The 15,233-nt window shown below is 43.2% G+C and overlaps 1 protein-coding gene across 1 annotated transcript; it reads right to left on the bottom strand.

Annotated features, from left to right (window-relative positions):
• Positions 1-13,956: 13,956 nt before the first annotated feature.
• On the bottom strand, positions 13,957-14,790 carry LOC132828639 (apelin receptor-like). The gene has a single exon (XM_060845689.1). The coding sequence runs from the start codon at positions 14,788-14,790 to the stop codon at positions 13,957-13,959; it is 834 nt and encodes a 277-aa protein (XP_060701672.1).
• Between the last annotated feature and the right edge of the window lie 443 nt (positions 14,791-15,233).

Below are 15,233 nucleotides of genomic sequence, written 5' to 3'. Positions count from 1 at the left end.
GACAGTTTTCATTTTAGTTGAAACAATGGAAAACAATTTGTCCTTATCCAGACAATGACCATAGAACAACAACAAGATCTAGCTGTTCCCTTTGACAAGTCACAAAAATGCTTAATACACAGACGCAGTACATAATTAGGATTGTTAATCATTTATTACATTACGAGTGGAATTGAACATCAATGTTTGGATTCAAGATTCAGCCAAACATTGAACTGTTAATACAGCTTCTCGGAGACTGCGTGCAATTGTCCACTGTTGCGTACAAAATAAACAAAAATGAGTTGTAGATACTTCAGATGAAGGTGCCTGGGTCTGTAAAGTTCTTCTGCTGAGTAACTATTGGACAACACATGTTTGTTTTCAATGAAGCCTATCGAATATGAATGATTGACTAAGAATGTGCACATCCTCTACAGGTGCTCCATTTGGTGTTGTAAATGCGTTTTAGTAATGTGTTTGACATGTTTCCCCACGGTAGGCTATTGTATAAAATGACGAGGCATTGGATTGAGGGTGATTGAGCGGATTGGATCATAAGTTGGTGAGCTGATGAAAACAGTGTTGTGGTTGATGGCAAAAGATCATGCTGGAGTTCAGCACATAATGAGGTTGTAATATTAAGCGACACAGGATCCTCTCAGTCTGTGATTTTGGAAAAGGAGGAGGTGTGCACTTCTGAAGGACTATTGCCAGAAGACATCCCGGTAACGGGAATTCATGGTGAGACAAAAAGGGCTCAAGTATGTCAAGTGAGGTCAGAGTGTCCAGAGAGGAATGGAGAATTCGTGCTAGAAGTACTGAACAAAATCTTATCCCCAGGAATAGAATTTGTCCTTGGCTCACCGTTCGAAGTGCTGACTACTGTGGCTGAAAAGCTGGAGGAAATCCAAGCAACTGAGCAACTGTAGGACACACGTCCTGGAATTTTCTATGATTGTTTGGTGAGGAGGTCACAAAGCCAACAGCTGAAATAGGAGAGATCGAAAAGTTACAGATATGGAAGTTGAAGTGCAATTAGCACAGACAAAGGAGGTGCAAGTAGATGACAATGCAGACATCCTGAGCTCTGGCAAATTACTTGACTTACAACAGAAAGGTGAAGATTTGAAGGATTTGTATCAAAAGGCATACACAGAATCAGAGGCCGAATGTATCTTTGAATGTTATTACCTTAAAAAAAGACGTGATAATGTGGAAATGGAGCCAATCCCATGTTCAGACAGATGATCAATGTGCAGAAACTCATTAAATCGCTTTGGCAGTTAGGTATAGTAAGGAGGTTTTGCGAGTGGCGCACGAGTTACCAATTGGGAGTGAAAAAAACACAAACATGTGTTTCTCTAGACAGCACACGCATGCAGTTGATTTTGGCAGATGTGTCACTAATGCCAGGTAATCGGAAAACCACAGACAGTAACAAATTCTACATCCTTAATACATATTTCTGTGTTTAAGGATCCTTTCATAAGTGACTGGACTGCCGACTTGAAATGTTTTGAGGAGTCTGGTCTGGACCAGAACAAATTATAATTTCAATCTTTCCTCCCAGTTGGGATTGGTGGGGTCAGAAAGTTGCGATCATTGGTCCATTGACAAGGGAGAGAAGTTAGTACACGTTTGCATTTCCCTAATCCTGTATTCATACTTGTTCTGGACCGAGTTTACTTTGTACATAGTTGTGCGTAGTTTATTGGTGCTGTGGCAGGTACTTGGCTATTATCCTAGCACAGAATTTATATGAGTCGCCTTGTTGATGCCTCCAGAGTCTTGAGTCTCATGTATAACGTCACCTGACATTCTGACAGATTTCTGAGTAGGCGGCAATATCTTTAAATGCGTGATTAAACTGGTTAAGTTAGTGTGTGCTGGTTTTGTTGATATTTAACTCTGCTATGGCTCCTCTGGTACAAACTTTCGTGTAGGATGCAGTGAAATTTTATAGCTCCTCCTGCACATCCCACTTCCCCTGTTCAGGATCTGTCGCATATTGCCACGTCTCAGGACTTGTCTGCTCTGAAAACATACAACATTACAACACAGAACATTTGCTACAGCCCATAATGTTGTCCCGACCATTGATCCTCATATATGCACCCTCAAATTTCTGTGGCCATATGCATGTCCAACAGTCTCTTGGATGTCCCCAATGTTCTTGCTTCCACAACTGCTGCTGGCAACGCATTCCATGCTCTCACAACTCTCTGTGTAATGAACGCGCCTCTAACATTCCCTCTATACTTTCCTCCAACCAGCTTAAGACTATGACCCCTCATGTTAGGCATTTCTGCCCTGGGAAATATCGACTCTATCTAAGCCTCTCATTATCTCGTATACCTCAATGAGGTCCCCTCTTCTCCTCCTTTTCTCCAACGAAGGATGTCCGAGCTCTCTTCATAAGATACGCTCTCCACTTCAGACAGCATCCTGGTAATCCTCCTCTGAACCCTCTCCAAAGCATCCACATCTTTCTTATGATAGGGCGATCAGAACTGGACGCAGTATTCCAAGTGCGGTCTAACCAAAATTTTATAGAACTGTAACAAGGTCTCACGACACTTAAACTCAATCCCCCCGTTCATGAAAGCCAAATCACCATATGCTTTCTCAAAAACCCTGTCCACTTAGGTATTAATTTTAAGGGATCTATGTACCTGCACACCAAGATCCCTCTGTTCCTCCACACTGCCAAGAATCCTATCCTTAATCCTGCACTCAGCTTTCAAATTCGACCTTCCAAAATGCATCACTTCTCATTTACCCTGGTTTAACTCATTCTGTCACCTCTCAGCCAATCTCTGCATACTGTCAATGTCCTGCTGCAGCCTACAACAGCCCTCTATCCTGTCAATGACACCTCCATCCTTTGTGTCGTCTTCAGACGTGCTTACCCGTCCGTCAATCCCCTCATCCAAGTCATTGATAAAATTTACAAACGGTTGAGGCCCAAGGATAGAACCCTGTTGAACACCACTCACCACAGACTCCCAGGCAGAATATTTTCCTTCTACTACCATTCGCTGTTTTCTGTTGGCCATCCAATTCTCGATCCGGACAGCTTAATTCCCCTCTACCCCATTCCTCTTTATCTTCTGAATGAGCCTACCATGGGGAGCCTTATCAAATGCCTTGCTGAAATCCAAATACACCACATCCACTTCTCAGCCCTCATCAACGTTTCCAGTCACATCCTCAAAGAACTCGATCAGGTTTTTGAGGCATGACCTGCTCCTCACAAATCCGTGTTGACTACATTTAATCAAGCCATGCTCTTCCAGATGGTCATAACTCCTGTCATTCAGAATCATTTGTAACACCTTGCAGACGACAGACGTGAGACCTACTGGTCTGTAATTGCCGGGTGTGAAGAGAGGAATTACATTTGCCTCTCTCCACTCCTCAAGTACGACTCCAGGGGAAAGCGAGGATGCAAAGATCTTCACAGGTGGCGAAGCAATTGCATTTCTCGTTTCCCAAAGCAGCTGAGGACAAATCTGGTCCGGGCCTGGCAAATTGTCAATCTTAATGTTTGCCACAATTTTCAGCACATCAGCTTCCTCTACCCCTATCCATTCCAGCATGCACACCTGCTCTTCAAAGGTTTCATTCCCTTCAAAGTTCGTTTCTTGTGGAAAGACAGAAGCAAATTTAGGGCTTCCCCTACCTCTTCAGACTCCTCACACAACTTCCTTATGCTGTCCCTGATCGGCCCTACTCTTTCTTTGACCATGCTCTTATTCCTCACCTAAGTGTAAAATGCCTTTGGGTTCTCCCAAATCCATTCTGCCAAGCTTTTCTCGTGCCGCCTTCCAGTTCTCCTCAGACCATTTTTGAGCTCCTTCCTCGCCTGTCTGTATCATCTAGAGCTGAGCTTGACCTTAGCTTCCTCCACCTTATGTAAGCTATCTTCTTCCTTTTGGCAAGTAGATCCACCGCTCCCGTCATCCAAGGTTCCTTTATCTTATCCATTCTTGCCTGTGTCAGAGGGACATATTTCTTCATCACTCGCAACAACTGTTCCATAAACATTCTCCACATGTCTATAGGGCCTTTAACAGGGAACAATTGCTCCCAGTCCATGCTTCCAGTTCATGTCTAATCGCATCATAGTTTCCTCTTCCCCAATTAAATGTCCTACCATTTTGCCAAATCCTCTGCTTCTCCATAGCTGTGTAGAATGTGAGGCAGTTGTCGCCACTATCACCAAAATGCAGTCCAACCACAATTTCTGATACCTGCCCCGGCTAGTTTCCGAGCACCAAGTCTGGAATGGACTCTCCCCTCATCGGCCTGTCAACGTACTGAGTGAGCAACCCCTCCTGAACACACTTTATAAAAAACAGCTCCATTCAATGTTCTGCTCGAAGAAAGTTCCAATCAATATTGGGAAAGTTAAAGTCACCCATTCCAACAACCCTACTATGTCCACACTTTTCGAAAATCTGCCGACCTAAACTCTCTTCCATCTCCCTGCTGCTATTGGGGTGGGGGGGTGGGGGGTTGCAGTAAACCCCTAACGAAGTGGCTGCTCCCTTGCTGTTCCTAATTTCCACCCATACTGACTCAGTAGGCAGATCTTCCTCGACAATGGCAGCTTGTGGAGCTGTGATGCCCTCTCTACTTAGTAGTGCTAAGCCCCCTCCTCTTTTCCCCCTTCCCTATTCTTTTGAAATGCTCTAAACCCTGAAACATCCAGCAAACATTCCTGCCCCTGAGAAACCCATGTTTCTGTTATGACCGCAACATCACAGCACCAGGTACTGATCCATGATCTCAGTCCATCACTTTTATTCCTGATAATCCTTGCCTCAAAGCAAACACACTTTAAGTGATCCCTTGTTTCCTTCCCAGGCAAGTCCTTCCCACTAGCTGGTCTACTTCTTGCTATTGCCACATGCATCAACTCTCACCTCTGCCACAATAGTTTAAATCCTCTCGAACTACTCGATCCAACATTCCACCCAGGACATTGGTTCCCTTCCAGTTCAGATGCAATCCGTCCTTCCTGTACAGGTACCAACTTCCCCAGAAGGCATCACAATTAGCTACATATATGAAGCCCTCCCTCCTCCACCAGCTGCACAGCCACGGGTTAAGCTGTGCCCGCTCCCTGTTCCTCGCCTCGCTATCTCGTGGCATCGGTGGTAAACTCGAGAACACTACTCTGTTCGTCCTGCTTTGCAGCTTCCATCCTAACCCCCTGAAATCACTTTTTATATCCTCAATCCTTTTTCTGGTTAAATCATGAGTGCCATTATGTAACACGATTCACCTTGTGGATGAATTCAAGATGCTGAAGAGCTATGTGGTTGGGACTTAAGCTTATTATCCATTCTAGTTCCGTCTCATACCTTGGAATCAATGTTCTATTGTGCAGAGAATGTCCTTTCTCCCTTCGCTTAACTTTTTATTCTTCTGTGTCCTGCGCACCAGTCTCACCATGAGCAGTTGCTTACCAAGCGTTTCCGCAATAAAAATAAGAGTTTCATCTTGTGGTGAGACGACCGTTAGATGATAAATTAACTGTGTGAGTCTTTCACTAAAGCCGAAAGAATGAAATTTTAACTGAGAAGCATTTCAAAATTCGACAAATTTACTGCCGTTTCAGATCTGTGTTAAGGGAGAGAATGATAGGGGAATGATTTTATTTGTAATTCGTATGATACTATCACACATCAACTTTGTATTGGCCTCTCAATCGATTTTTAGATCTCTTAAGGAGAGATCGAGGAAACTGCACCGATATTCCTGATAGGAATAAAGAGCCAAAGGTAAATTCTGTGACGTGGTCTGAAAGTATATACAGGACGAATATTTATCCTGCCCGATGACATCAAAAGTACGACAAAAGCTCTCTCGAAACCAACTTGTCCATTTCAGAGCATGAAGAACGTTTCGAACTATTATGGGCATTGACTGATAACCTTTGGATGTTTTACACTAGCAAAATACTACTTACGAATTTAGACTAAATTGAAATCAGAAACTGCTGGAGAAGCGCAGCAGCCGTGACAGCATTTGTGAAAACAACGTCAAAAATAATATTGGAAATGCAAGCTAATAATTGGAAGTTCAGAATTTCTTTCGTTGCAAAGGAGAGACTTTGGATGCAAAGTGTTAAATTATGATTAGTCTCAGGTCTCACGTTTCGTACACAGCAACATTGAAACAGGCATTTCGGCCCAACTGGTCCATGCTGATTGCGGTGCCCCATTATAGCTTCCAATATGTCCAATTGCCTGCATTTGGTTGGTAACCTTCTATTTTCCTCCCACCCACTTACCTATGCAAATATGCTCTCTTGTACAAGCTGACGTCATCATTCTAGAAAACAAAGCATTAATTGCCTACCCTATCTAAGTCCATGATCATCTTGTATATCTATATCAAATCCACACTTAGCCTTCTCCTTTCCAATGAGAACAGACCCAAGTCCCTCAGGCTTTCCTCATAAGACCTTCCCTCCAGACCAGGCAACATTCTGGCAAATCTCCTCTGCAACTTTTCTAATACTTCCGCATCCTCCCTGTAATGGGGCGAGCAGAACGGTCCATAATATTCCAAGTGCGGCGCGACTCATCCACATGAGTGATAATCTTCGCGGAAACAAAACTCACTGAGGTTTGTGAGACATAACCTACTCTTGACAAACCCACGTCGGCTATCTGAAATCAAATTGATGCTTGCTAGATGGTTATAAATTCTATCTCCTATAATCCTTTCCAAAACTTTTCATACAACAGACGTCAGGCTCGTTGGTCTATAATTACCTGAATCATCTCCAATGCCCTTCTTGTACAAGGGTACAACATTTGCATTCCTGAGTTCTCTGGAACTAAACCTGCAGACAATGACGAATCAAAGATCGAAGCCACAGGCTCCGCCATCTCCTCCCTAGCTTCCCAGAGAATCCTTAGACAAATCCCATCCGACGAAGTAGACTTGTCTATTTTCATCCTGTCTAAAATTGTTAGCACCTCTTCCATACTAACCTTGATCATTTCTCGTCGAATATCACACATCTCATTCTTCTGCTTTGCAATGTTTTCCTTTCCCTGAGTGAGAACAGAAGAGAAATATTCGTTTAGCACCTCTCCAATCTCCACAGGGTCCACACATAACTTTCCCCTTCCGTCCTTGTCTGGCCTTATTCCTCCCGAATTAAACCTTTTATTCCTCACATACCTATAGAAGGCTGAGGTGTCTCCTTTATTTTATCAGCTGAAGGTTTCCCATGTCCTCCCTTTGTTCTTCTTAACTCTCTCTTTAAATCGATCCGATGTAATCTGTAAAATCTCCATCGCTTCATCTGAAACACCTCATCTCATCATCACATAAACCTCCTTCCTTTGCTTAACCAGAGATGAAATTTCTTTTGCAAACCACGGGTCCCTTAACTTATCATTTCCTCCCTTCCTGACAGGCACATACCTATGAAGGACATGCAATATCTGATCCTTAAAAAGATTCAATTGTCCCCATATACCCTTTTCTATGCGTCCTAAGTCTTGCCTAATCAGATTATAATCGCTCTTGCCCCCCCATAGATAGCTCTTTCCCTGTGGCATGTACCTATCCCTTTCCATCGCTAAACTAGATGTAACTGAACTATGGTCACTCTCTCCAAAGTGATGACCTCCCACTAAATCAAACACCTGGCTTGGTTCATTGTCAAGCACCAGATTCAATGTGGCCTCCCGTATTGTCCCTCATTCGACCGACTGTGACAGGAAACCCTCCTACACACTTTGGACAAAAAGTGATCCAATCCGAGGTACTAGAATTATAGCATTTCCAGTCAATATTGGAGAAGTTACAGTCCCCCAGTCCTTTCCCTGTACCTTTCCTTCCTAGAACCATTTTGCCAATCCTCTCATCCACCTCCTTGGAAACGTGCAGATGCCTACTAAATTGAACCAACCTCGCCTCTCCTATTCCGAACACCAGCCCAGACTACCTCAGTAGCAGAGTCCTCGTCAGTAATTCTTTTCAGCCACCGTTATACTATCCTTGACAAACAAGGCCACATCTCTCCCTCATTGTTGAAGATGTCGGTGTCGGACTGGGGTGTTCAAAGTTAAAAATCACACAACATCAGGTTATAGTCCAATAGGTTTAACTGGAAGTGCACTAGCTTTTGGAGCGCCGCTCCTTCATCAGGTCATTGTGATGAAGAAGCGGCCCTCCGACAGCTAGTGTGCTTCTAAATAAACCAAGTGGACTATAACCTGTTGTTGTGTGATTTTTAATTCTCCCTCATTCACCTCTTGCCTGTTCTTGATGAAATATCTTAGCCCTGGAACCTGCAACACCCATGCCTGGTCCTGCTCTATCCTATTCTCTGAAATGGCCACAACATCGAAGTTCCAGGTATCCATGCATGCTGCAAGTTCCCCAACCTGATTTCGGATGTGTCTGGTGTTGAAGTGGACACTTTCAAGCCAGCTTGTTGTCTGCCTGCACATACCCGTGACCGCGAAATCCTTTCCATGCCCACCCTACTCTCATACGCTTGAGCATTGGAACCACACCTCAGGTTCCCATCTCCCTGCTGAGCTAGTTTAAACCTACCTGAGTGACAACAACAATTTCTCAACCAGGATATTAATACACCGCTGGTTCAAGTGAATACTGTCCTGTTTATAGAGGTCCCACCTTCTCCAGAATGAGCCCCAATTATCCACGTATCTTAAACGCTTCATCGTGCAGCCACATGTGGATGTCTCATCATTCTCCTTTTCTCGCTATCACGTGGCACGGGGAACAACTCAGAGATAACAACTTTGTTAGTTTTAGCTCTCAGCTTCCACCCTAGCTCCCGGAAATACTGCCTTACATTCCTGTCTCTCGCTGGTACTGACGTGGATCACGACTTGGGGCTTGTCTCCCTTTCCCTTCAGGAACCCAAAGACATGATCCGAGACATCACGAATTCTGACCCCTGTGAGTCTCGTCCGTTTCTAATAAACCTTCTATCTGAACCTCTAACTATTGAGTCCCCAATGACTTACGCTCTCCTCCTTTTCCTTCTTGCTGGAAAAGCGCAGCAGGTCAGGCAGCATCGAAGGAACAGGAGAATCGACGTTTTGGGCATAAGACCTTCTTCAGGAATGAGGAAAGTGTGTCCACACTTTCTTCATTCCTGAGGAAGGGCTTATGCCCGAAATGTAGATTCTCCTGTTCCTTGGATGCTGCCTGACCTGCTGCGCTTTTCCAGCAACACATTTTCAGCTCTGATCTCAACATCTGCAGTCCTCACTTTCTATTTTTCCTTCTTCCCTTCTGTTCAACAGAGAAAGACTCTGCGCCCGATGCGTGCAGCCCACTGTCCACCCTTGGTAAGTCATCCAACCAAAGAGTATCCAAAACGGTATGTTTGTTTTTCAGGGAAATGACCACAAGGGATCCCTCCACTGAATGCTTTCCCCAGTTTGAACAGTTATCCAGCTTTCTTCGTGCCTAGGAATCATTGTTTCCCTGTAACTCTTGTCTATCACAGGCTCTGCCTTCCTAATGGCCCAAAGTTCATCCAGCTCCCTCTCCTGTTCCCTAAACAGATGACAGATGAAATTGTGAGACTGGTTTACCGTGAAAAAAGGCGCAATACATCAGGTCTCGGCGATTAAAAACAGACGAATCTTTGAAAGAATATCAGGAATACAGGATCGATCTGAAACGAGTTTTCCGATGGCAAACAGGGGTCATCGGACATCTTTGGCAAACTGGGTTAAGGGAAATCCTAAGCCTTTGATTCAAATGAAAGGAGCAAGAGTGTAGGTAGACAAACGATTTGCAAACTCAAACAGAAAGGAAGAAAGTTACTCTTGGAGACAGAAAATGGGAGAGATTCTTAACGAGTACTTTGAATCGGGATTCACCAAGGAGAGATACATGACGGATACTGTGGTTGGGGATAGATGTTTGATTATTCTCGACCAAATCGGCACAAGGAGAGAGGAAGTGTTGGGTATTGAAAAAGGCATTAAGGTGAACAAGTCCCCAAGTCTGGATGGGATTGATCACAGGTTACTGAGGGAAGCGAGAGAAGAAATAGCTGTGGCCTCAACAGGTATCTTTGCAGCATCCTTGAAAATGGGTGTCATCCCGGATGACTGGAGAATTGGTATTATTGCCCCTTGTTTAAGAAGAGTAGCAGGGATAATCCAGGTAATTGTAGACCGATGACCCTAACTTTGGAGAACATACTGATGGATAAGATCTGTTCCAATTTGGAAGAAAATGGGTATATCAGTAATAGGCAGTATGGTTTTCTGCAGGGAAGATCATGACCTACCAACTTAATAGAATTCTTTGAAGAAGTGACAAAGTTGACTGATGAGGGAAGGGCTGGAGAAATCATGGGCATGGACTTCAGTAAGGCGTTTGATAATGTTCACCCGGTAGACTGATGAAGAAAGTGAATTTGCATGGGATCCAGGGTGTATGATGTAGATGGATAGAAAACTGGCTGAGCAGCAAGAGACAGAGAGTAGTAGTGGAAAGGGTGTTCATCAAAATGGACAAATTTGACCAGTGGGTGTTGCACAGGGATCTGTGCTGGGACCACTGTTGTTTGTGATATACATAAATAATCTGGAGGAAGGTATGGTGGTCTGGTTAGCAAGTTTGCAGATGACAATAAGTTTGGTAGCGAGGCAGCTAGTGAAGGCGACTGTCAGAGAAGACAGCAGAATATGAATAGATTGTAGAGTTGGGAAAGAAATGGCAGATGGAGTTCAATCCGTGCAAATGTTGAGTGATGCATTTTGGAAGATCCAATTCAAGAGCGAACTATCCGGTAAATGGAAAAGTACTGGTGAAAATTGATGTACAGAGGAATCTGAGTGTTCAGGTCCATTGTTCCCTGAAGATGTCAATGGAAGTCAACACAGTGATCAAGACGTTATCCGGTATGCTTTCCTTCCTTGGTCGGGGTATTGAGTACAAGAGTTGGCAGGCCATGTTACAGTTGGACCGGATTTTGCTTCGGCCACGATTGGAATACTGCATAAATTTCTGGTTGCCACATTATGAAAATGATGTCGATGCTTTTGAGACGGTGCAAAGGAAGTTCACGAGGATGTTGCCTGACATGGAGGGCGCCAGCTACGAAGAGAGGTTGAGTAGATTAGGATGGTTTTCATTAGAACGACCAAGGTTTTATGTTTGTAGTTTTAAATCTGGGATTTTTTCACTGTAATTATAAATAATTCACGGTTATGGATCACAGGCAGATACGTGGAGTCATGCCAAACGTCAATCATGATTTCAATAAGTGGTGGAAGAGGCTTGAGGGACTGAATGGCTTACTCTTCTCTTTCTGTTCTTATATCAGCAATGCCCACTGTTTCAGTGAGTGGCGCTGAGGATGGAACATAGTACACTTCAGCCTAAAACAGGCCCTTCATGCTCGATGTTGCGCAGACACGTGAACTATTCTCATCTCGTCCCCCACACTATCCCAAAATCATCCATGTGCTTATCTCAGGATTTTTAAAATTTCCCTCATGTGGCTGAGATGACTACGTTAGCAGGTAATGGGGTGGGGTTGGAGAGAAAGTAGCATGGAGTACAATAGATGAATGGGGATGGGGAATGTCGGTGATAGGTCAGAGAGGAGGGTGGGGAAGGTAGCAAAGAGTACAATGGGTGTATGGGAGTGGGAATGAAGGTGCTATGTCAGACAGTGGGGTGGAGTGGATAGGTGGAAAGGAAGGTAGGCAGGTAGGATAGGTCATGAAGGACGGTACTGAGCTGGAAGATTGGATCTGAAGTGAGATGGGGGGGTGGGGAAATGGGGAAACTGATGAAGTCCACGTTGATGCCCTGAGGTTGAAGCGTTCCGAGGTGGAAGATGTTGTGGTAGGGAGTCTGTTTCAGGACATGGTTCAAGAGCTTCAGGGCAGAGGAGAAGGGTGGGGGTTGCAGTGGGAGAGAGACTCACTGAGATTGTTGTAGGGAGAGGTGGAAAACTTCATCACGGCAGGCATCCTTACAAGAGGATTCGCAGAAGAGTTAAAATCAACGAGGTAAAAACAAGGACTGTAGATTTTGGACACCACAGTCTCGATAAGAGTGGTGCTGGAAAAGCCCAGCAGATCAGGCAGCATCTGAGGAGCAGTAAAATCGACATTTCGGGCAAAAGCCCTTCATCAGGAATAGAGGCAGGTGCCTGCAGACTGGAGGGATGAATGGGAGGGTGTTGGTGTGGGGAAAAAGTAACATAGAGTACAATAGGTGAATGGGGGTGGGGTTGGAGGTGATTGGTCAGAGAGGAGGGTGGAAGTCTTTCACTCTCTACCCTATCTAATCCTCTGATAATCTTGTATGTCTCTATGAATCCCCCTTAGCTTTCTTCTTTCCAATGAGTACAGTCCCAACTCTCTCAGCCTTTCCTCATAAGACCTTCCCCCCAGACCAGGCAACTTCTTGGGAAATCTCCTCTATACCTTTTCCAATACTTGCACATCCATCGTGTGATGAGGATGGCAGAACTGTGCATAATCTCTTCTCAAATAGCTCATCTTCACTTTTTGTGCTTCCATTTGGTGTTGAAAAGCATTCAAATAGTCTCAAGGATCCAAAATCATTGATACCTTCGGTTTAGCATATTACAAATTAACACACGAACAAATAAGATTCCCGGTGTCCTCTCTGTTGGATTTTGCCTGCTTACACTTTCAGATTTGCCAAAATGGCATATTATACTCATCCATCGAATTGCGATCAGTTATCATGTTAGTAACAAAATTAAAAATGTGGTAATACAGTTGAATATGTGAAAGAAAAATCAAATCGTGTTGCATTCTACTTTATTTACAGAACACAAACAGTTCTCATCAAAGATATATCCCAATCAATCTGTTTATAAGTCTTATTGTGCAACCCTCAATTACTTGATGGGCAATTGCTTTCAAACTCAACAGTCATTGAGTTACGAAGTCGAAAGCATGTATGACCACTTTGAGGTAGAGCGTGTTTTCTGAATATTGATGCCAACGTAAAGTGTAGGCTCAGCTGCCCAAAGTTTTGGATGCTGTTTTGACAACAATTCAAAATTAACCAAGTACATCAAGTTATGCCTAAGAGAGCAAAGTCTTATCGACTCTGAATGTATTGTTTTGACAACATCGGATAAATGACATCAAAAAACATTGGTGATATAAAAACATGTACATTTCATCAAACCGACTGTCACTAATTGGAAGAGCAACTGCTGTTGGACCGGAGATCTAACTACCCATTTAAAATCCTGCTCTCAAATTAAGTATAATAAAATTTTCTCTATTTAAACGGTACCTTTTTCCTGTAAAATTAACTCACTGTAAAGGGAATGAAGAAGGAGGAAGATAGAAGGCCGGGAGAGGGGGAAGGGAACAGACACTGTGGGGACCTGAGATAAAGTTAATGTAATGGTTAATACGTGTGTTATAGGAACAAAATAATGATTGGATTGTGTTCAGTTTGGGGAAAAAGTGTTATGTTTGTTAGCCGTTTTGTTTAGTATTGTGTTAGGCAAATGAATTTTCCTTTTTCTTTCAATAGTGGAAGTAGTGAGTCTGTCACTCACTCACATTTTAACAGAGGATCAGCTGAGACGAGCTTTTCTGGGTGGTTCTGTTTAATGAACACAAAGCTTCGATCTCAGTGTCAAATCAATTGCCTGTCCCCAATGGCCCCTAAATAGTATGATTTGCTCTACCATTTCGGTTCATAGTCAATCACATTTCAGAGGAATTGTGGTCACACACAGACACAATTAGGTCAACTTTGTAGACTTCCATTCCTGAAAGCCTTCGCTGAATGAGGTTGGAATGGTGTGAGAGCTTGGAAATCACTGTTATTCAGATCTACTTTCTTCACTCATTTCACAACGTATGCTCTCAGTATCAGTCTGAAACTTTAGACGACTAATTTATTGACAACAACACTGCGCTCTCTCTCTATTGCCTACCTTCAGATCTTCAGCTTTTTGATTAAAAATCTCCGAGGATGTTGCACCATATTGTTTAACTCAGCCCTGAACTTATTCTGAGTTCCAGCATATATAAACGGGTTAATGCAGGTACTCAAAAACTGAAGCATAATTGCACTTTCATTGAGGACAAAAGGCAGATTATTAAAGTCAGAACCCGAAGCATATGTTAGATTCCCAATGCGGACGTACAGGATTGTTATAAAGTACAATGCATTGAACAGAAGGAAACTTCCTGAAATGGCGAAGAGCAAAACAATTGACCTTTTCCGTTTCTCCAGCTCTGCATCGCTCTGATTTTTTCCAATATTCTGGTTCTGGAGTCTCGTGCGGGCTCTATTAGCCATGAGAATGCATCTGACGGTCAGAACATTGAGCAGTAAAATCAGAATGAATGGGAGACAAGTGGTTAAAATTGTACGAATCCAGTCATATGCAGTCCATGCAAGTGAAGTGAAAAATATACCTTTTATGTTACAGAACCAGGGTGTATTTTCTACCTTGTACCGCGGTTCATATATGAAGTACAAAAATGCATTTTTAATGCAACTGAATGTGATCACAATTCCTACAACGCGCATCGCCATTCTCCTGGTGCAATATGTTATTTTGAGCGTCTGACAACAGATAGCTATAAATCGATCAATGGTGAAAGCAACTGTTAAATATGCAGAACTATCAATAGATCCATAATTGAATGCAGAGCGCAAACGGCACACGGGCGTAATGGAGAGAAAACTGAAAGGGAAATAAATTCCAGCAACACGGTTTAATATGACAGCTGTCACTATGACCGAGAGATCTGCCACCGCCATTGACACCAGATAATAAGTGATGCATGCGGAAATACCACACCTTCTTCGAGAGAGGATCACAATAACTGCTAAGTTAGCTGTAATAGACAGAGAGAGAAAGAAGATGTATGCTACAAATTTTAATCCCAAAATAAGTCATTCTTCTTCAATGTTAGTTCGTAAATTTGAGGCTTTCATGATGCAAAACTCCAATGTGAATTGTGCTGCAATCTAGCCAAACCTATTTATCGAATTTATCAGAGCGTCCAGCAGAAAGAACATTGCAAAACTAACTTAATGCCTTATAACATTGAAGAAGGCAGAACTGACTTGAAAACAGTACAGAAAATTGCAGGAAGTTTTGAATGAGCTGAAGCTAGTCTAACTGATAATAAGCAATTAAATCAGTATGGACACTTAATAAGTCACACTGCACACCAAACATTGGTATTTTAAATGATTGA

Source organism: Hemiscyllium ocellatum, chromosome 27, assembly GCF_020745735.1.
Source record: "Hemiscyllium ocellatum isolate sHemOce1 chromosome 27, sHemOce1.pat.X.cur, whole genome shotgun sequence".
NCBI lineage: Eukaryota > Metazoa > Chordata > Chondrichthyes > Orectolobiformes > Hemiscylliidae > Hemiscyllium > Hemiscyllium ocellatum.
The sequence above is the reverse complement of the archived record's forward strand: the minus strand, read 5'-3'. Positions and strand labels throughout refer to the sequence as shown.